We start from the raw sequence: 20,536 nt of genomic DNA, 5'->3' as shown, positions 1-20,536 counted from the left end.
GTAATTTTGTGACATTTTTATATTTTACATAAATAGTTAAAAATGGGGCTTCCCTGGTGGCACAGTGGTTGAGAATCCTCCTGCTAATGCAGGGGACACGGGTTCGAGCCCTGGTCTGGGAAGATCCCACATGCCGCGGAGCAACTAGGCCCGTGAGCCACAACTACTGAGCCTGCGCGTCTGGAGCCTGTGCTCCGCCACAAGAGAGGCCGCGATAGTGAGAGGCCCGCGCACGGCGATGAAGAGTGGTCCCCGCTTGCCGCAACTAGAGAAAGCCCTCACACAGAAACGAAGACCCAACATAGCCAAAAATAAATAAATAAATAAATTAAAAAAAAAAAAATGAAAGCTTTAAGTTTTGCAACAGAATGGGGAAGAAATTATTGATTATTTATGCTTTTAAAGGAGTAACCATGTATCATGCAGTATTGTACTCTGTTACAATATTTTTATATATTTTATGATGTCTAGACTAAAATCTTAAAATTAAGTATTAATTTACTACAGTTTTTATCTGTCCTTTCTATATTTTCATGATATCCAATGATTAGATACAAAGAAACCTCTATTTACTAGTTTTCAAGAAGAGCAAAAAATCACACCACTGCCTGCTAACTGCCCAACCACTGCAGTTATGGATGTTGCTGAGAATATCAGAGCAAAAATTTATGCTGTGTTGGGCAAACTAGGTAAGAAGTTACTCGTCAAGTTCACAAGAGCCTCTCTTTTTTGCTGAGTGTTGTAAATTGATTTCGCTTTGGAGTCCATTTTTCATATATGATGAACAAAAGTCCCTTTATACAGATAAATGCATATTCCATTGTTATCCCAATACGCAGGCTATACCCTTAAGCTCTGGGTTTGGGGCCAGGCATCAGTATTTTTTAAGCTCCCCAGGTAATTCCAGAGTGCAGCCAGGATTAAAGGCAGTTAGTTTTAGATGGTTAGGCTTAAACACTAGAATTCTGAATCACCTGAGGACTTAACCTTGCTTCTTATTAAAAAAAAAGTCCTCACTCTTCAGATTGTGAAAGTACAATATCATGGTCTGACCACAGCACAGAAAGTATTCCTTTTCTAATGACTAGATAAGGATGACCTGGCAGCTGTTTGTTATAGGAGGAAGCCAGAAGCTCACAGAAGTAACTTTTTCATAAATCAGGATGAAATCAAAAGCAATCATTTGCATTTGTTTTTATGATAAATATATGCCTTTTGGAATCACTTGCTCTGTTAAAGTAAATCTCTCTTTATAAACTTCATTTAGATTTTGAAAATTTACCTGGCTTATCTGCTGAAGATTTTGTTATCCTCTGTATCATACATAGATACCTTGATTTTAAAGTGAGTACCTTCTTAACCTTGTTATTAAAATCTAGCATGGCAAAACATCAGTTGGGAAAGATCTATTTTTATTTGTGAGCAATCACCCATGTACTGTGTAGTTTTTATTTTTCATTTTACATCTGATACTATTCAAGGAACATAATTAACTGATTGGGTATTTTCCATGGGATAAGATTTCATCCAACTATTAGTTTATAAAAGAAGATGGATGTTACTGACATAGAAGCCTAACAGAATCTTTAAAATATAATTTCTTCTCTTTAGAGGGTATTAAGAGCTAGGGTATTAAGAGCTAGAATTGAATGAATTATTACTTATTAAAATAAATGATTTATACTTATTAAAGTATTATTTTATCATTACATTGTATGATGATCAAATATCAATTAAAGAGTTGCTTACTTTGCTGGTTATATACTTTTTGGTAAATAACTGCCTTTGAAATTTTAGGAAAGTCTTTCCAAGTAAACATTCTCTTCTACTAATATTAGTACTATGTATTTGAATGCTGTAAATGAATAAACCTCTATTAAAAAAGGAAAACAAGGCTGAATTTTATCCCTATTCTGGATGTACGTTTTTTCTCTAAATTTAAACATACTCAAGCACAGTAATTTCCAGATAACCCAGAATATGAGATGGAGCTACAACATGATGAAACCAACATGTTAAGAGTTTTAGATTCAAGTATTACCTTAGCTGGAAAGTGAGGGACAAGGCCCTATTTCTCAGGGTGGCTGGGTACTAGAGTCCCAGGAATCCCCATGTTCATTGTTCTACAAATTCAGCTTGACCTAGCCTTCAAACAGGGCTTTAAGAAGGAAAGCATCTGTACTTCAGGAGGATGAGACTAAAGCAACAACTTGTGCAGCTGTGAAGACAGAGTGTCTATAAAGGAGAGGGCAGTGATGATAGCAATAAACTACACTTAGGTAGTGGAACCTTACCCGTGAGTACCTATCATTGAAAAACATTAGGTAAATTACTTCTGAATACTCAAATGTAACTGTTGCCCCAAATCATTCTCAATGCACTTAACTTATTCCCAAGGAGTAAGTTAGGAAAAGCTGGTTCAGTTAAGTGTTAACTTTGGAATGATCACCCAAATAAATTTTAGGTTACGTAAAATTATATTATTTATTTTTGGTTAATTTAACTTTTTAAAACTCTTAAACTTTGCTATAACAGATTGGAGAAATATGGAATGAAATATATGAAGAAATAAAATTAGAAAACTTAAGACCAGTCACTACAGACAAAAAAATTTTGGAATCTATTATAACAGCATCAGAAAATATTGGAAAGATGGTTGCTTCTCTGCAAAGCGAGATGATTGAAAGCCAAGCACGCCAAGATGTGCAAAACGAACAAAAAGTATATACAAAAGTAAGCCACAGATGCCATTGAGGCGCAAGAAAATAATTTCAATGTATAAACTAGTTGAAGTTATCCATAAGTTATATTTGCCTTACTTGTGAATGCTTCAGCACTTAGAGTTACCTTGTACTTTTCTTTTATAGTTACTTTCAGTGTCTTTGTATAGTTTTTAAAGAAAACATGGAGTTAATAGCTTGAAATTCAATTACTATACTCAGTGCTGCTTTATGGCACTATAATTTGATTCCTACAGGCTTACATTTTAAAAGGTAGACACCTGAGACATTTCCATTTTTTGAAAGGTCAAACAGAGTTCCAAAAATTGTGGTCTATTTAAATGTATACACTTAGCAAATTCTGACAAATGGTGTATCTCTGTGACTGTATGTATAACCTCATTGAGAAAGTTGGCCCTCGTCCCTCACTCTGTGATAGGTCCTTACTAGTATGCCAATCATAGGCACATCGACAAGCCTCTCCTCACCTCAGTGCCAAAACATACTGTGAGCACTCTACAAATCTGGTCTCTGACTTTAGCTAATCAGAAAAAGCCTGTCAGGAAAATATAAGCCATTTTCCCAAAGCTTTACACAGGTAAGAAACAACACATCAGAAGTTTTTGAGCAAATAGGTTAAGTGACTATGTAAGTGAACTTGTCCACAGATACAAAGATGATGTAGATTCTCCACTTCTGCTTGGTGATCTTTTATGACTAAAATTAAGTATTTAAAACATTTTAAGGTGATTTCCAAAGTGTTTTCTATTGCCTGATCTTTTTACATCTACTATTAAATGTCTACATCTTCAGTCTAGTGGAACTTAGCATCCACCTATAAATTCTTAGATAACTCCCTGCTTAAAAGTTTTGTTTGTGAAGAGTTTTTATTGCAAGGATGCTGCCGTTTAACCCATTCATTTGCTTTTAAGTGGAGTACCCCGTTAGAAGTTCTGCTCCTCATTAGTTCTGTTGAATTGGCAGGATTCTGCCATGTGGACTAGCTATCGCTGATTTGTTGGTTATCGTTGATTTGTTATCATGGCTCTGACCCAGTTTATTTTTTAGCAGTTGTTTAATTAAATACTCAGGTTCATAATTTAAACTTAATAGTCTATTATAGACCAACCAAGGGCATGTGTCCTCGGATTATATATATATTTAGTGGAGAGCCTGTTGGGAACCATAGTCTTTGTCCTTTGTCAGTAGTTACCTCCCTAGACTGCATCACCACAACAAATTCAGCACTCTTACAAAATTGCTGTCTTGCTGAAGGCGTAAATTAGAAGCAGTTTTACCAATATAATCTTGCCTAAACTATTATCAGTGGCAGCAGAAAACTCTTTATTTTCTCCTGTGAATTTGCTCTTGGGTCATTTATGTAGCTTGTTCAGGATTATACTCTGTCTTCACAAGTGATAATCATGTGAAACTATCAGTCTTGCTGAGAAGGATTATTGTTATTTTCATATTTTGTATTTTTATAGCAACAGTTTTGCATTACATTTCATGGGAAGCAGTTCAAACCTTGGCCACATAGTGAGGGAAGGAGTTTTTTCCATTTTAAGACTTTTGTTTTTTAAGTTGTTAAACTCTAATCCTTTTGCTAGTTGACCTTAAAATTTACGTTGGCAAAAACTAGGTCTTCCTTCAAAATACAAGTATTCAAGCCCTTTGGTATCCTTTCATAGAAACTGGAACTCTTAATTATCTTTCTCATTTCAGGTACAAGCCACACACAAGCAAAGAGAATTGGCTAATAAATCATGGGAAAACTTCTTGGCTAGAACATCAAATGTTAAAACTTTAAAGGTAGGATTTTTAAAATATTACAATATCCACAACAAACAGTCAACTCTGACAGACTTTTTCAGGGATAACTATTCATTCACCTTTTTCTGTTGATCTTTCTGTGGAATACCAACACTATTGATCCTCATTTGCAGTTTAGGGCGTTAACTGAAACTTTGCATTTTTCACAGTTACAGAAGATACCACTCTGAGTTTCATTTGGCTTAGCAGTGGGAGGGAGGGAAGCAAGGATGGTGTTCCTGGTTTGCAAAAAAGAGATAAGAGTTAGCCAGGAATAAGCAGGAGAAATGTGCTCCTACTTTCCATTCTGAGCCTTGTTATTTACTGATCCTTTCTGTAAGAAGCAGAGTGAAGGACACAAAAAACAACTGTCCATATTACTCTCTCCTTCAAGGATGCTTCCCCTCTGTGACCACCAAAAGACACATTATATTGAAGCTTAAGTGGGAATTTGGGATAAACACCCCTTTGGGAAAATGTGATAACCTGCTTCAGCAATAAACTAGAAACTAATCTAAACAGTTTATAATGCTAATTGTTCACTTGAAATATGTAAGAAGCAGCATAGATTTCCAAAAATCTCATTACTTTTTTTCCAACTTTTCCATTAATACTTGGGATACACTTTTATATAATGTTACAATTCTTCCTCTAGATATGAAATTGTTAAATGTTATATTAGCCCACGAAAATAGTGGAATCATATTAAAATAGCAAAACCAAAATTAAGAACAAGCTTATTCAAGGTACCATGTCTCCCCTTTGTCACTAAAAGTTCTTCCCAACTTTAAAATCAGCCACCTCCATGCAGATAATTTGTTACCTCGAATTTAGCCTGTTCTAGTGCCTCAACTATTGAGCTTGACTATAACTGCAGCAAATTATATAGTTTGCATTATTCTGAATGCTTGAAACATTTAAGTGTACTGAATTAGTATTTAATTTATGCAAAATAATTTGAAAACATGTATCATCTATTGTAAATTTAGTAGCTTATTCAATTATGCACAAAAAATTGAACCTGATTTCCTTAGGACCTGCTTTATCCCTTGGTCATATATTACCAGTACCTATGGAAATCTCAGTAACATTTTCAGGTGTTTTCTGCAATGTACAAAGGATATAACTTGTTAATAACTATTTTCTTAGCCTAAATGAGTAAATGAGTAAATGCTAGTGCTAACTAATAAAGCATAAAACAGACACAATTAAATATATTTTGTATACTTCATTGTACCATAGTTAATGCTTTAATAGCAATTAATTTTTTCTAATTTAAAAATCTTCAGAAAGCAAAAAGACTTCAAGAGAAAGGTATAGAATCCTCTAGATACAGTGAGCGTCCACCAAATGCAATATTTCACCGGACAGATATTGAAGGCCTTAACACAACAGTAAGATTTTTTTTTCTCCATAAATTTTCTTAGTAGATATTAAATTTAGTCCCCAAAGAATGTTATTTCTATGGGGTCTTGTCTCATATTTTTTCTTTTTGCTGTTCAAATATCAAATAGTTAAGGCATATTTATCTCTACCCTTGCCTAGTTCTGGTTTAGACCAGATCCAGCCCTCCAGGATTCCCAAGAAACTGCTATAAACACTAGTCAAAATATATCTCTACATCTCTTTGACAGAAAGTGTGCAGTGCCTCCTTTGCCTGGCAAACAGATCCATGCCATATTCCAGTGTTCCTGGTGTCCTCTTCTGGACATAATTTGGCCCTGATTGCAAAGGCTCCAAGGCCCTTATTTTTCCATTAGTCCATGCTGTCTCCTAGTTACTATGTACATTTTGTGTCTCTTCCAAAGTTAGCTGAAGGATGAATGGGTTTTCCTCTTAGTGAAAAATTTTGTAAATGGACTCGTAAATATTTACTTTTGCTTTTTTTAGGTGCCCTCTGGTGGGGTAGTAACAGTGGAAAGCACTCCTGCCCGATTAGTGGGAGGACCTCTGGCTGATACAGATATTGCTCTTAAAAAACTTCCTATTCGAGGAGGAGCCTTACAGAGAGTAAAAGCAGTAAAAACTGTGAATGAGCCAGAGAAGAGCGTTCCCACATAAAATACTCTGGAGACTTTTTGAAATAAATTCTGCTTATAATTTTTTAGTTAAATATCTGTATATATAAATGTAAAGCAAATATTTTAGAATAAATATTTTAGTAAAATACTATTAAAATAAAAGCACATATAATGTATTTTTATTGAAAATATCAACACATACTGTGAGAAGAGTTGTTATCAATTTCTTTCTAAAGATTACAGTTCTCTTAACTGAAAACTATAAAACATGTTGTATCAGTTGACTCTTTCAATTGATGTGAACTACTCCAACTGGTTTAAGCCAAAAAACAAAACAAAACAAAACCAAAAAAACCCAACTTTTACAGGCTCCGGGGCTATCAAATCTAGGACTAATTAAAACTACAGGCATTGTTGGATCTAGGAACTGAAACTCTGTGAGTAGGATCTTCTCCTTCCCTAGCAGCTCCTGAATTATATTCTCCCAGGTTGATATCCAGTAGAAAAGAGTGCATGCCTATCTCTCAACAGTCTCTGCAACTGTCTCTGCATCTTGGGACCCCTGATTGGCCATATGCCCACTCCTGAACCATTCATCATGACTTTGGCTAGATCTGAGAACTGCCTACACCCAGAGACAGAAGGAAGCCAATCCCATCCAAAGCATATGGATGGAGTAGGGAATCAGGATATTATAAATATATGTTATTATAAGTATATATAAATACTGGGCAGCAAAAACATTTGCAACAAATATGTTGGTCAAAGTAAAATAAGTTCTCTCTCCTATAAAAAGCAAATGTTATTCATAAGCTAAACAATAAAACTAAAATAAACATGTTTTAACTCTTAATATATAAATAAATTCTAATGCTACGTCTCTTCCTTAATGGGGAAGGAAAAGGGGGAGTAGGGAGAAATTCTTTTGGTGGTGGAGGTATCTTGCCAAATAGGAGGTAGATGCCTTAATGCTAGATGTAGGGCAAAGTGTCTGTGTCCCTGTATGGCATTATGCGGTTTCCACAGCCTGTCTCCATTTCCGTCAACCCCCTTCTCCACTCAGGAAGCTGCAAAATTGAGTTCATGTCCAGGGCTGGGAGAGACAAGAATCTGTTTTCTCAGAAAGGAAAATATACTGGAATTTGAGTCTAGACTCTAGGCCCATAGGGTGCACACAGCAGTGTACTGGTTAAATGGATAACAACCAGCTCTGCAAGGGGAAAAACCCTTATTTGTAGTGTTTGCCAATCGCGCTATGACCAATTTCAAGCTACCAACATGGTGCTACTGAATGCAGAGTTGGGAAGACACGCATAGAATCCACTTTCATTATCAGATAAAAGACGGTTCCAACACCCCACTGGGCCCACCTTCTCTTACTTTCTCCTCCCTCTTCCCCTTACTCCTCCTCCCCCAATTCACATTCCTCCAGGAATTTTTCATTATTCTGTCTGTGAGGATAGTAGCATCTGCCATGAGAGGAGAAATTGCAATTGTTGTTATTCTAATTAGAATGAGTTACCAGCAGCCTCTCACCCTGGCCCAGCTGCCCATTCTCCTTGTGGCTCACAGGAGTACATAATATGCATCAGCTTATCAGTGAGCTTTGTGCTCTCTTGAATCCCTTTCTCTATTACCACCACCCCCAAGAAGATAGTAGACGGCATAATTTGTTCCTCTTCTTCACAGGCAGCCCTAAGCACAAAGGTTCCATGTAAAGGGGAGTTACTGAGACACAAGAATGGATGTGGGTAGGAACATGCAACGATGAGATGCCCATACAAAAAGCACCAGATACACATTCAGGTACATCTCAGATACACATAGAATCGAGATGAAGTGTCCATGGCTAAAAGCAATGAATGTTTACTCCATTTTGTAGACTATAAGTTCCTTCCTCAGACTCTAAGCTCCCTAAAGACAAGATAGAAACCACATCTCATTCACTATTGTAACCAACACCTCAGTAAATAAATTATTGAATTAGTGTGATGGTGGCCTCAGCTCCTGGCAACCTTCCCCTCAACTTCTGCAAATGCAGCAAAGTCCTGAGCTCAAAGGGAAGGTTCAGCCAACAAAATACTATACAGGGAATGCTAAACATGGACATGTTAAAGTAGTTCAAATGTATGTGCTTCATAACAGTGACAGACTTTCTCTAAAATGAGGCATAAATACTATTACATTAATATAACCAGTGGGTAGAAATAGAATTGATATTTCTTGGCTGAACATTATTTTTTGTATTTAGTACAACTTGGTATCTCCAGATTGATTAGGACTGACTGCAATCAAAATAATCCGTGAGTTCTGTAGAACTTCTCCCTGCTGTTGTAGATCTTACCCATCAGGAAGAGGAAAGGTAAAATAGGGCAGGTTATTACCTAGCAGCCATTTAACAGAGGAAGAAATGTACACAGATGGAGGGTAGTAAGGTTGCTTAATCCAGACACTTGCACTTGGTAGACAGACAATACCCAAGTTCGCATATTACAATTCCAGCCACCCGGCAGCGAGCCAGTGAAATCAGTCCCTCTGTCTGACAGGGTCACTGATTCTAACAAGTCTCCATCTCTCCTCACATCCTGTGCCCCCACCATACCACTTCTGAGCCCTAGGGGATTGGTGCCTCTCCCATACAGCCTGGCTGAAAGGTAGACAGTATATTTCCTTCCATGAGTCAACTGATACAAAATTTCAGCTCCCAGACTTCTGCTAATAAACTACATGAAAAGAAAGTCAAGAAAATAAAAACGGAGTTGAGTGAGCACAGATGAAAGTGGCTTCAACACTCTTCGGTAATGAGATTTTTACCACATGAGGGAGGAGTTCATTCCATGATTAGACCCTGTTAGCCAGTGCTTGCTCATATTGGATGAAAACCAGTGAATAATTAGGTGAACAACTTTTGTTCATCTGGTCCTCAGTCTGCCTTCTGGAACACAGGGTACATTTCATATCACAGGAAAAAACTATAATGTTCACCCTCAGTCTTTCTGGGTCAAATATCCAGTTTATTTAATCATTCCAGACCATGAATCTGGCCAGCCCTTTCTGAAGTGCTACAGTTTGTGATTATTCCTCTATACTGAGACCAACAGAACCGAACAACAATTTACAGGTGTAACAGACACATGGAGCGTGTAATGAAACTAGCCCCTCTCATTTTTACACACCTTCTGCCAACATAGCCTGAGCTTACATTAGTTTCACTGGCAACCATGTTTCATAATCGCTTGTGTTTATTTTAATTTATGTAGATATTTCCTTTTCAGGGAGATGGAACATAACTCCCCATTCCCTAAAGTGTGGGTAATGCTTAGTGCCTTGCTTCCAAAGAATACAACATAGAAAGAGAAGGGAAAGTAACTTTACAGCCAAGAAACCTGGCAGATACTACCTCAGCCAGGGTTAAACGCCATCTGTGTTATGTCATGTTGACAGCATGTACCCTTGATAGGAAGTGCTGAGAACAGTGCTTTACTCCTGTTGTTTTCACCCCAAAAAACCTATAACCCCTGTCTAACCATGAGAAAAACATTAGGCAAACCCAAATTGAGGGACATTCTGCAATACACCTGACCAGCATCGTGAAGTGTCAAGGTCATCAAAAACATCTTCTTAGAGCCTAAGAAGACATGACAACTCATTGTAAGTGGTGTCCTGGATGGGATCCTGGAACAGAAAAAGGACATTAGGGGAAAAACTAGTGAAATTCAAATAAAATATGAAGTTTAATTAAAAATGTATCAGTATTGGTTCATTAGTTATGACAAACATACGACTTAACGTAAGATGTTAACAATAAGAAAAAATGGGTGAGGCATATACAAGAAGTCTTTGCACTAGCCTTGCAACTTTTCTGCAAACTTAAAACTATTCGAAAGTAAAAAGTTTATTTAAAGAAAAAAAAATTCTATAGGAAGAGCAGAGGAACTTTAAGCATAGATGCTCAATTTTTATCCATTGTATCACCTCATGAAGAAATATTTTGGGAGCAATATTAGATGTTTTGCTGTCTTTTTTCAGCTTTCAGTGCTCTGGAAAACAACTGGTTATGAGTTAAGCTATATGAGTTCAGCATAAAACCAAAGCTGTGAAACTGACTGAGTCTTTACCATAATACCACTGCAAGAATTGGTGGGTTTTGGGGTTTTCTTTTCGGATGATCTGTCTGATCTAGTCTGATGATTTTGAATCGGGCAAAAGAGAAATACATATTGTTCCCCACTCAACCCTATGTTGGCTACAATTTCTCTTTCTTGGAAAAAAAACCATATTTTGACATCATAAAAGTGCTTTTGAATTGTATTATTTCCTGCTGCATCTTTGTCCCACAGCAATGACAACTCTGGGAGTCAAGAACTGTGTCTCGATTGCTCAGCAGTGTACCTCCAAGCTCAATGAATTTTTTTGAATGAATAAGTAAATGATGAAAAAAAAATACAATTTTCTATATACAAATGACATGATTTGTGCCCAAAACTGGGGGGATTTAACAGAACATTATATCTAAGTACCATCAAAAAGGCTTAAGATGGGGACTTCCCTGGTGGCGCAGTGGTTAAAGAATCCGCCTGCCAATGCAGGGGGCGTGGGTTTGAGCCCAGTCCGGGAAGATCCCACACGCCGCGGAGCAACTAAGCCCGTGCGCCACAACTACTGAGCCTGCACTCTAGAGCCCTCGTGCCACCACTACTGAAGCCCGTGCGCCTAGAGCCTGTCCTCTGCCACAAGAGAAGCCACCGCAATGAGAAGCCCTCGCACTGCAACGAAGAGTAGGCCCCGCTCGCTGCAACTAGAGAAAGCACGCATGCAGCAACGAAGACCCAACACAGCCAAAAATAAATAAATATATATATATATAAAAATAAAATAAAATAAAAAATAAAATTAACTGCCTTTCTGCTTGTTATTCCTTTTTTAAAATGAGGACTATAAAAATGAGAACATAAAACAAAATTTTAGGCCTTAATGCATAGAAAAATAATATATAAGATAGCTTGGTGATGAGATACATATATCAGAAGCCACACAGTATACTACATCAAGATTAAATATTACTTTTTAGGATAATACTGGCATTAGTTTTGGCACAGTTTTAAAGTCAAAATTATGTATAAGATACCTGATAAAACTGGTTACAATTTTACTGCACTGATTGTTGTATTAAAAAATATGTTGTATTTGCATTTTAAGTGGTTTTTTCTTTAAAAAAAAAAGAGGCTTTACAAAGATGCCTTCTAAATAAAAAATTATTGACAAAATACCCCAAAATATGGAAATAATTCAATAGCCATAAAACAATTACATATCAACAAAAATATAATCTATCTTCATCAGTATTAAAGAATTAGAAATAATTTTGATAAATGCTACAGGAAATATTCGAGCTCATAAATACTGACACAGGGTTAAGTTTTCAGGTTGGTGTCATCTTGCTTGAGGTATTTTCTGTGTTCTCTTAAATGTAAAACTCATGTTTTGTAAAATCCAGTCCTGTAAGGTTAGAGAGGAAAAATTGTTAACATTTGTTCTAATATGACTCTTAAGATTCCCTCCCTTTAAACAACCCTATTGAAAAAATTAATTTCAAAAGCCTAAATACATGTTGATGTTTAAAAATTTTTTCAACAAATGTAACATGAATAATTACAGGGCTAAATGGCTTTCTTATGAACTACTCATGGGGAAAAAAATAAGATGATAATTTAATGATCTACAAAAATATATCATTCCAAGATCATTTAGAATCTAGTATTTGCACATCAGAGCTCCTGTGGTTTCTAAATAATATAAAATCAGTAAAAATGAAAATCAAAGCTGATCATATTAGGAAAAAATATGGCAAATTTGCTAGCTTATTAGATAAACTTTAAAAATCAGAAAGATTAAATATTGAATTTTTAAGAAAACTAAACTGCTATTCTCTTAAGTACACATTTAAATTACCTCCTGTTATCTTCTGTGGAAAATTATACTTGGGAGGCATCACCTGTCTTCTGCCCATTCCATGGGATCTTGAAAGCAAGCAGTCTACATACATGTCCCAGAAATCCTGAGCTATGCTTAAGAAGACATTATAATGTCTAGGCCGCTGGGATTTTTGCAGGAACAACATGAAATTCCAGAAAGAATCCACAGTGTGCTCTATCTTGATTTCCTTGAGATCTATCAGTGTCAAAGAGCAAGCATTCCAGCACTGGAGATCAATGTCTTCCATGATCCCTGGGCTGTTGCTGGCAAGCACCCCCTTTTGAAATTCAAAATCCGCATTAATCAGATTTATCAGCATCATGCAGCCCAGCGGCAGGTAGAACCATCTTCTTGTGGCAAAAACCATATTCTATACAGAAAAAAAAATGAAGGGATATAGTTTTAACTTAAAATTATTCAATTACTTGATGATCTGTTTAAACCTAAAAAATTATAACTACTTATGTATTTGGTTTTGATCAAACCTAAAAAATTATAAATACTTATGTATTTGGTTTTGATCAAGCCAAATTTGCCTACTATGTATTTATTGGTTTTCCTCTAAGTTGCTGACTCTCAGACTTTCCTTCGAAAGGATATAACAACAGCTTTACCAACATTCTGATAAACAGTCTTCAGGAGCCACTGAAATCCAACACATGTTTATGAAGTTGTGATAGATTCATTTCATCAAAGACCTTTGGAGCTGAAAGAAACTCTAAAAAGCATGTGTTCCAACCTTCTACTTTTACAGATTAGAAAAATTCTCAGTGATTCGATTCAGCAAGTTCTCAGGTCTCCTGTCTCCCTATCCAAGACTCCTACCACAATACATTTCAACCAAGAGGATCAAAATGCAGCCCTTTCTACAGGTAACCATAAAAAAAGGTGTGTGTGGTTTTTTTTAAATTGACGCTTTCCAATCTATCAAGTGTTGGATGCTCAAGCACCATTTTAGGTTTCAAAGTTACTGATGAAATTTATTCATTGAAAAAATATTTGTTATGCACTGATATCTGGTGGATCCCTGGCTTTTCCCAGGTTGTTCAGGAGCTGGTTAGAGAAGATTAACATACATACACAAAGGAGCACGAAGACAATAAAAGTGATATAAGCCAATATGACATGGTGCAGCACCAATAACATTCAGCAAAATCTTGGTATTTTCTCACAATTCTTTGCACAAGTTTCCCTGAAAACTGATTGCTCAGTAAATCGGCCTGAAGCATACAGGTGAAGTCAAGGTCTAAATTCGCTTTGAATGGCCCTACCATTCCAGGCTGGCATTGGAAATGTCCCTGACACAACCTTGACAGCCAGGTCGGAGGAGTGGAGCGGCGAGGACAGATCCGGAAGACGGTACTCACCTTCTTCCCCGTAAACCGCCGTCCTCCACTCCCCCCCGCCCCCCAAAAGAAGTTAGGTTAAAGAGACAAACCCAACGAAACAAATTTAAACTTAGGTTATTCGGGTCGTTTCACGTTGTGGAAAATTGTGCAGGTTTCACAAACAGAGCTGACAGTGGCCAAAAGGACTGAGTGGGGCCAGAGAATTTTATTCCCCAAGAATTTCAGGTTACCCTCGGGACCAGGGCTCTCCTCCCAGGTCGGGTCACCTGGACGCAGATAGGGAGCCCGCGGGGAATGGTACCTCTCTTAGGCGGCGGAGGCGAGCGTCCGGGTGTGATGTCCTGCGTGCGCTGCGCTCCCTCGAGGGACGAGGGCGGCTCCTGACTGGAAGGGACAAGAGGTCTCTGAGCGGACTCCCACCCCCTGCCCAGCCGAACCCACCCCTGCAGGCTGGTGACAGGCGGAAGCGGTGCTCTGCGACCTGCCGCCAGCGCTCCCCGGGCGCCCTGAACTCGCCCTAGGGAACAGCGCGGCCGCACCGCGCTCCGGAGCCAAGCGGCTCAGGCTCCCCGAGAGCGGCGCTGCGGAATCTGCTGCCGCCGCTGGGGCCTCGGAGTCAGCCCCGCAGCCCGAACCACGCTCCCTTTCTAGAGACTGAGTGAGGGGGCAGAGTGTGTGGCCGCTCTTAAGGCCCCGCCCTCACCTTGCCCGCCTCCCCAGTCCGAGACACAGGAACAAGGACAGTGTGAAAAAGAGTAAAGTCTCAAGAGTATCTCACTAATGATGATAGATGAAAGATCCTAAACAAAATATTATCAAACCAAATTCAGCAGGATTTAGGAAAATACACATCAGTATCAAGCTGGGATTATCCCAGGGATGCAAAGATCAACATATGAAAATCAATTAGTGGATTCACCACAAAAACAAATTGAAGAGAGAAACCATTTGATTAAATGCAACACCCATTCAAGATAAAAAAACCTCTTAGTAAACTAAGAATAGAAGGGAATTTCCTTAACTTCTTAAATGTTATCCACCAAAACCCTACAGCAAGCATCTTTCTATGGTAAATCATTAAAAGTATTCTCTTTTAGAGTCATGTACCAAAATGTTCATTGCAGCTCTATTTACAATAGCCAGGATAGGGAAGCAACCTAAGTGTCCATCAACAGATGAATGGATGAAGAACATGTGGCACATATATACAATGGAATATTACTCAGCCATAAAAAGAAACGAAATGGAGTTATTTGTAGTGAAGTGGATGGACCCAGAGTCTGTCATACAGAGTGAAGGAAGTCAGAAAGAGAAAAACAAATACCATATACTAACACATATATATGGAATCTAAAAAAAAAAAAAAATGGTCCTGAAGAACCTAGGGGCAAGACGGGAATAAAGACACAGACCTACTAGAGAACGGACTTGAGGATATGGGGAGGGGGAAGGGTAAGCTGTGACAAAGTGAGAGAGTGGCATGGACATATATACACTACCAAACGTAAAATAGATAGTTAGTGGGAAGCAGCCGCATAGCACAGGGAGATCAGCTCAGTGCTTTGTGACCACCTAGAGGGGTGGGATAGGGAGGGTGGGAGGGAGGGAGACGCAAGAGGGAAGAGATATGGGAACATATGTATATGTATAACTGATTCACTTTGTTATAAAGCACAAACTAACACACCATTGTAAAGCAATTATACTCCAATAAAGATGTTAAAAATAAATAAATAAATAAAAGTATTCTCTTTTAAATTAATAACAAGACAAGGATTATCTTTGTTAACATTCAAAAGAATACCCTCAAAGAAAGGTTAAAAAAAAAAAAAAAGGAGGAAAGATAAGGATTAGAAAGGAAGAAACAGAACTTTTCAGTCTAGTGGAGAGGCAGCAAAGCTATTGGTTTAGCATGGAGCTTAGGGATCAACTGCCTGGATTTAAATCCTGCCTTCTAGGTTCAAATGAAAATTTGTGACTTTGGGCAGTTACTTAATCTCTTTGTGACTTAGTTTCCTTATCTGTAAAATGGGGATTAAAAAATAAACCTGTTTCATAGGGATGTTGAGATAATTAAATAAATATTTGTGAAGTGTCTGGAATAGTGCCTACACATAGTAAGAATGCTATATATGTGTTTGTTTTTTTAAATAATAAATTATATCCACAGACAAACTATTTAACAAGAGTATTGTAAGGTTTTGTAAGGTGTCTGGATATAAGCTCAATCTAAAATATCCACTGCATCTCGATATCTGAGTAACAAACAATATAAATTAGAAAAGAGATGTTATTTATAATAACAAAAAATATAAGACATCTAGAAATAAATTCAACGAGGACATTAAATCCTTTATGGAGAATTTTTTTCTTGAAAGGCATTAAAGAAAATTTCAACAAAAAGAATGCTAATATGTGGTCTAAAGATATCTACCTTCCCAAAATAATACACAAATTTTCAACCAAAATCATACCAGGGTTAATGAAAAGTTATTCTAAAAGGTATATGGTAGAGCAAAGATCCAAAATAGCTAAGCTTTTCCTAAAGAAAAACAATAAGGAAAGGGGACTCACTGGTAATTAAACAGGATGTCATTGGCTCAGGAAAAGAGAAATTAACCAACTGAGTAGATTAGAGAGCCTAAAAACAGACCTACACATTTATAGAGACTTATATGTGACAGAACCAGCATTGCAGATCTGTAAGGCAACAGTGTCCTTTTCACTAATTGAGGCTAAGACGATTGGTTATCCATACAGAGAAAAAAAAAAAAAAAAAAAGGATTCCTGGGAATCCCCCGGCGGTCCAGTGGTTAGGACTCTGTGCTTTCACTGCCAAGGTCTCAGATTCGATCCCTGGTTGGGGAACTAAGATCCTGCAGTGTGGCCAAAAAAAAAGTAGATTCCTACCTCATACAATCACAAAAATCAATCCCAAGTAGATTAAGAATTTAAATGTGAAAAGCAAAGCATTACAACTTTAAGAAGAAATTCAGAATATCTTTCTGATCTTGAGGTTGGCAAGCATTTCTTACACAAAATACAAGTAGTGCTAAGCATAAAAGAAAAATTAATACATTTGACTACATTAAAATTAAATCTGTTAATCACAAGACACCATAAATAAAGATAAAAGATAAGTATAATCTGGGAGAAGATATTTACAGCACATATAACCACAAATGGATTAGAATTAGGATCCAAGATATAAGAATCTTCCAAGGAATCAACAAGAAAAAGACAAATACCACAAGAGAAAACTAGGCAAAAGGCTTAGAGGGGCATTTCATAAATAAGGAAACATAAATAATGAATGATTGAATAAGTATATTCATAACCTCATTGCAAGCAAGGAAGTACAAATAGTGAAAGACCATAATAAGATATGAACTCACACCCATCAGGTCGTCAAAAATTAAGAAGTCTAGCAAAATCAAGTATTGGTGAGCATATGAAGGGTATTAGTCAGGGTTATCTAGAGAAACATGGGTTAAATAAACAGAGAGAGAGAGAGAGAGAGACTGATTTAGTATAAGGAATTAGCTCACATGATTATGGAGGCTGGGAAGTCCCATGATCTGCTGTCTGCAAGCTCGTGACCCAGGAAATCTGGTGGTGTAGTTCCAGTAGAAGTTCAAAGGCCTGAGAACCAGGAGAGCCAATGATGTAAATCTCAGTCTAAGTTAAAGAGAAGACCAACATCCCAGCTCAACAGTCAGGCAGAGAAAGCAATGGGAGGGCCACCTTCGTTCAGTCTGCTAATTCAAATGCTAATCTCATCCAAAAGTACCATCACAGACATACCCAGAAATACTATTTAACCAAATATCTGGGCACTCCATGGCCCACTCAAGTTGACATATATACTTAACCATCACATGAAACAATAGGGACTCTTACACAGTGCTAGGAGGAGTGTAAATTGGTTCAATTAGTCTAGAGCACAAATTGGTACTATCTTGTGAGTCTGAACAAGCACACAATCTGCAATAAATCTTTTTACTCCCAGGAAAGATCTTGAAGAAACTCTTGTACATGGGCACCAAGAGACATACACTATAATGGAATGTTCATAGTAGCACTCTTCATAAAAGCCAGAAACATGGAAACAATCATAATGACCTAATGTTTAACAGGAGAATAGATAAATTAACCATGGTACATTCACAAAATGGGATGTAATTCGGCAGTGAAAATGAATAGACTACAGCTATATGCATTATAGATGAAAAAAGCAAATTGCAGAAGATACCATTTTTATAAATTTCAAAGACAAGCAAAATGAAACCACATGTTCTCTATAAATACGTATATATGATAATGTAATTTTAATGGTAAGGAAGTGATTAACACAAAATTCAGGAGAGTGGTTACGTTTGAGGGAATGAGATGTAGAAGAATGCACAGAGAGCTTCTATGGATGGTAAATTTACTAGTCTTTATGATTACAGTTGCCAACAAATATGTGTTAGGTATATTCTTTTCTACTGTCAAATAATGCATGTTAAAACTTCTAGGATAGTGACAAGACATATTTCAAATACATGAAGACAAAGCTTGGTGACTGGTCATATTGATATGGGATGGAAAGAAAAGAGAACTAACATTTTTGGCACGCATCCTTATGGGGGTGACAATGACAATATGAAAAATGGAAAGGGAGATTAGTGGGGAGGATAAATATGATTCAGGATGTGTTGCATTAGATTTGATTCTGGATCTTCTGGAGTATCTAAAATTTACCTAGAACTTTAAGTTGAAAGGTCTCTGTTTTGATAGAAAATTACTGCTGCTATGAGAGTATACATTGATAAAAGAAAGTTGAGATGAAGATGGAAGACTATGTCCAAATTTAGGGGTCCATGAACTGCAGACAGAATCAGTGAAGGAAGAAGAGATAGAACAATCAGCCTATACAAGCTCCAGGGTGGTATGATGTCACAGAACCAAAGGGAGGATGCTATGGTCTGAATGTTTGTGTCCTCCACAAAATTTATATGTTGAAATTCTAATCCCCAAAGGTGATGGTATTAGGAGGTAGAGCCTGTGGGAAGTGTTTAAGTCATGAGGGTGGAACCCTCCTGAATGTGATCAGTGTTTTATAAAAGAGGCTCCAGAGGGATCCCCAGCCCCTTTTACCAGGTGAGGACACAGCAAGAAGTAGGCAGTCTGCAATCCAGAAAAGGGCCTTCACTAAAACCCAGCCATGCTGGCACCCTGATCTTGGACTTCTAGCCTTTAGAACTGTGAAAAATAAATTTCTGTGGTTTATAAGCTACCCAGTCTCTGATATTTTGTTATGTTATCCTGAATGGACTAAGACAGAGGACACAGCTGAAGAATCAGAAGACTGCTATAGGTCAAACACTTGGAGAATTGGTCTTGAAATAATATTTTTCATTTGGCAAAAAGAAGGTGCAGTAGTGAAACTCAAAAGCACATAATACATTTAAAAATAGCCATGATAAATTCATGTAGAAGCTTAGATTTAACAGTTGGTTAAAGTCAAGTTAATTAATCCATCTAATTATCATTTTATCTAAAACAAACCCTAAGGAATAAGCAACTATGTTTTCCATGCCATGTATCATTTTTATTAAAATCATCTTTGAAGATGGTGGAGTAGAAGGACGTGCTCTCATTCCCTCTTGCGAGAACACCAGAATCACAACTAACTGTTGAACAATCATCGACAGGAAGACACTGGAATTCACCAGAAAAGACACTCCACATCCAAAGACAAAGGAGAAGACACAATGAGATGGTAGGAGGGGCGCAATCACAATAATATCAAATCCCATAACTGCTGGGTGGGTGACTCACAAACTGGAAAACAATTATACCACAGAAGTCCACCCACTGGAGTGGAGGTTCTGAGCCTCACGTCAGGCTTCGAAAGCTGGGGGTCCAGCAACGGGAGGAGGAATTCCTAGAGAATCAGACTCTGAAGGCTAGCGGGATTTCATTGCAGGACTTCGACAGGACTGGGGGAAACAGAGACTCCACTCTTGGAGTGCACACACAAAGTAGTGTGCGCATCGGGACCCAGGGGAAGGAGCAGTGACCCCAGGAGAGACTGAAACAGACCTACCTGCTAGTGTTGGAGGGTCTCCTGCAAAGGTGGGGGGTGGCTCTGTCTCACTGTGAGGACAAGGACACTGGCAGCAGAAGTTCTGGGAAGTACTCCTTGGTGTGACCTCTCCCAGAGTCCGCCATTAGTCCCACCAAAAAGCCTGGGTAGGTTCCAGTGTTGGGCCGCCTTAGGCCAAACAACCAACAGGGAGGGAACCCAGCCCCAACCATTAGCAGTCAAGCAGATTAAAGGTTTACTGAGCTCTGCCCAACAGAGCAACAGGCAGCTCTACCCACCACCAGTCCCTCCCATCAGGAAACTTGCACAAGCCTCTTAGATAGCCTCCTCCGCCAGAGGGCACACAGCAGAAGCAAGAAGAACAACAATCTTGCAGCCTGTGGAACAAAAACCATATTCACAGAAAGAGAGACAGGATGAAAAGGCAGAGGGCTATGTACCAGATGAAGGAACAAGACAAAACCCCAGAAAAACAACTAAATGAAGTGGACATAGGCAACATTCCAGAAAAAGAATTCAGAATAATGATAGTGAAGATGATCCAGGACCTTTGAAAAAGAATGCAGG

The 20,536-nt window shown here is 37.9% G+C and overlaps 2 protein-coding genes across 4 annotated transcripts in view; one reads left to right on the top strand and one right to left on the bottom strand.

Moving 5' to 3' along the window:
- Positions 1-6,709, top strand: part of CFAP69 (cilia and flagella associated protein 69) — a 69,098-nt gene extending 62,389 nt beyond the window's left edge. For 2 of the 3 annotated variants that reach the window (XM_061197824.1, XM_061197823.1), the window contains exons 18-23: positions 552-689; positions 1,268-1,344; positions 2,536-2,733; positions 4,446-4,532; positions 5,822-5,926; positions 6,423-6,709. In XM_061197824.1, the coding sequence (XP_061053807.1) occupies positions 552-689; positions 1,268-1,344; positions 2,536-2,733; positions 4,446-4,532; positions 5,822-5,926; positions 6,423-6,593 (776 nt within the window). In that variant the 3' untranslated portion in view covers positions 6,594-6,709. The remainder of the gene's footprint in view (positions 1-551; positions 690-1,267; positions 1,345-2,535; positions 2,734-4,445; positions 4,533-5,821; positions 5,927-6,422) is intronic. The other variant, XM_061197825.1, reaches the window with a different exon arrangement.
- Positions 6,710-12,476: 5,767 nt separating this feature from the next.
- Positions 12,477-14,250, bottom strand: FAM237B (family with sequence similarity 237 member B). The gene is made up of 2 exons (XM_061197822.1): positions 14,180-14,250; positions 12,477-12,899 (listed from the first exon to the last, which is right to left on the bottom strand). The coding sequence occupies exon 2, from the start codon at positions 12,894-12,896 to the stop codon at positions 12,477-12,479; it is 420 nt and encodes a 139-aa protein (XP_061053805.1). The 5' UTR covers positions 12,897-12,899; positions 14,180-14,250.
- Positions 14,251-20,536: the final 6,286 nt, after the last annotated feature.

The sequence above is a fragment of the Eubalaena glacialis genome, chromosome 8 (genome assembly GCF_028564815.1).
Source record: "Eubalaena glacialis isolate mEubGla1 chromosome 8, mEubGla1.1.hap2.+ XY, whole genome shotgun sequence".
Taxonomy (NCBI): domain Eukaryota; kingdom Metazoa; phylum Chordata; class Mammalia; order Artiodactyla; family Balaenidae; genus Eubalaena; species Eubalaena glacialis.
This window is presented reverse-complemented; position numbering and strand designations above follow the sequence as displayed.

Bases quoted from the DNA above. Each gene is read 5' to 3' on its own strand.
- FAM237B (XM_061197822.1), bottom strand. From the start codon at position 12,896: ATGGTTTTTGCCACAAGAAGATGGTTCTACCTGCCGCTGGGCTGCATG.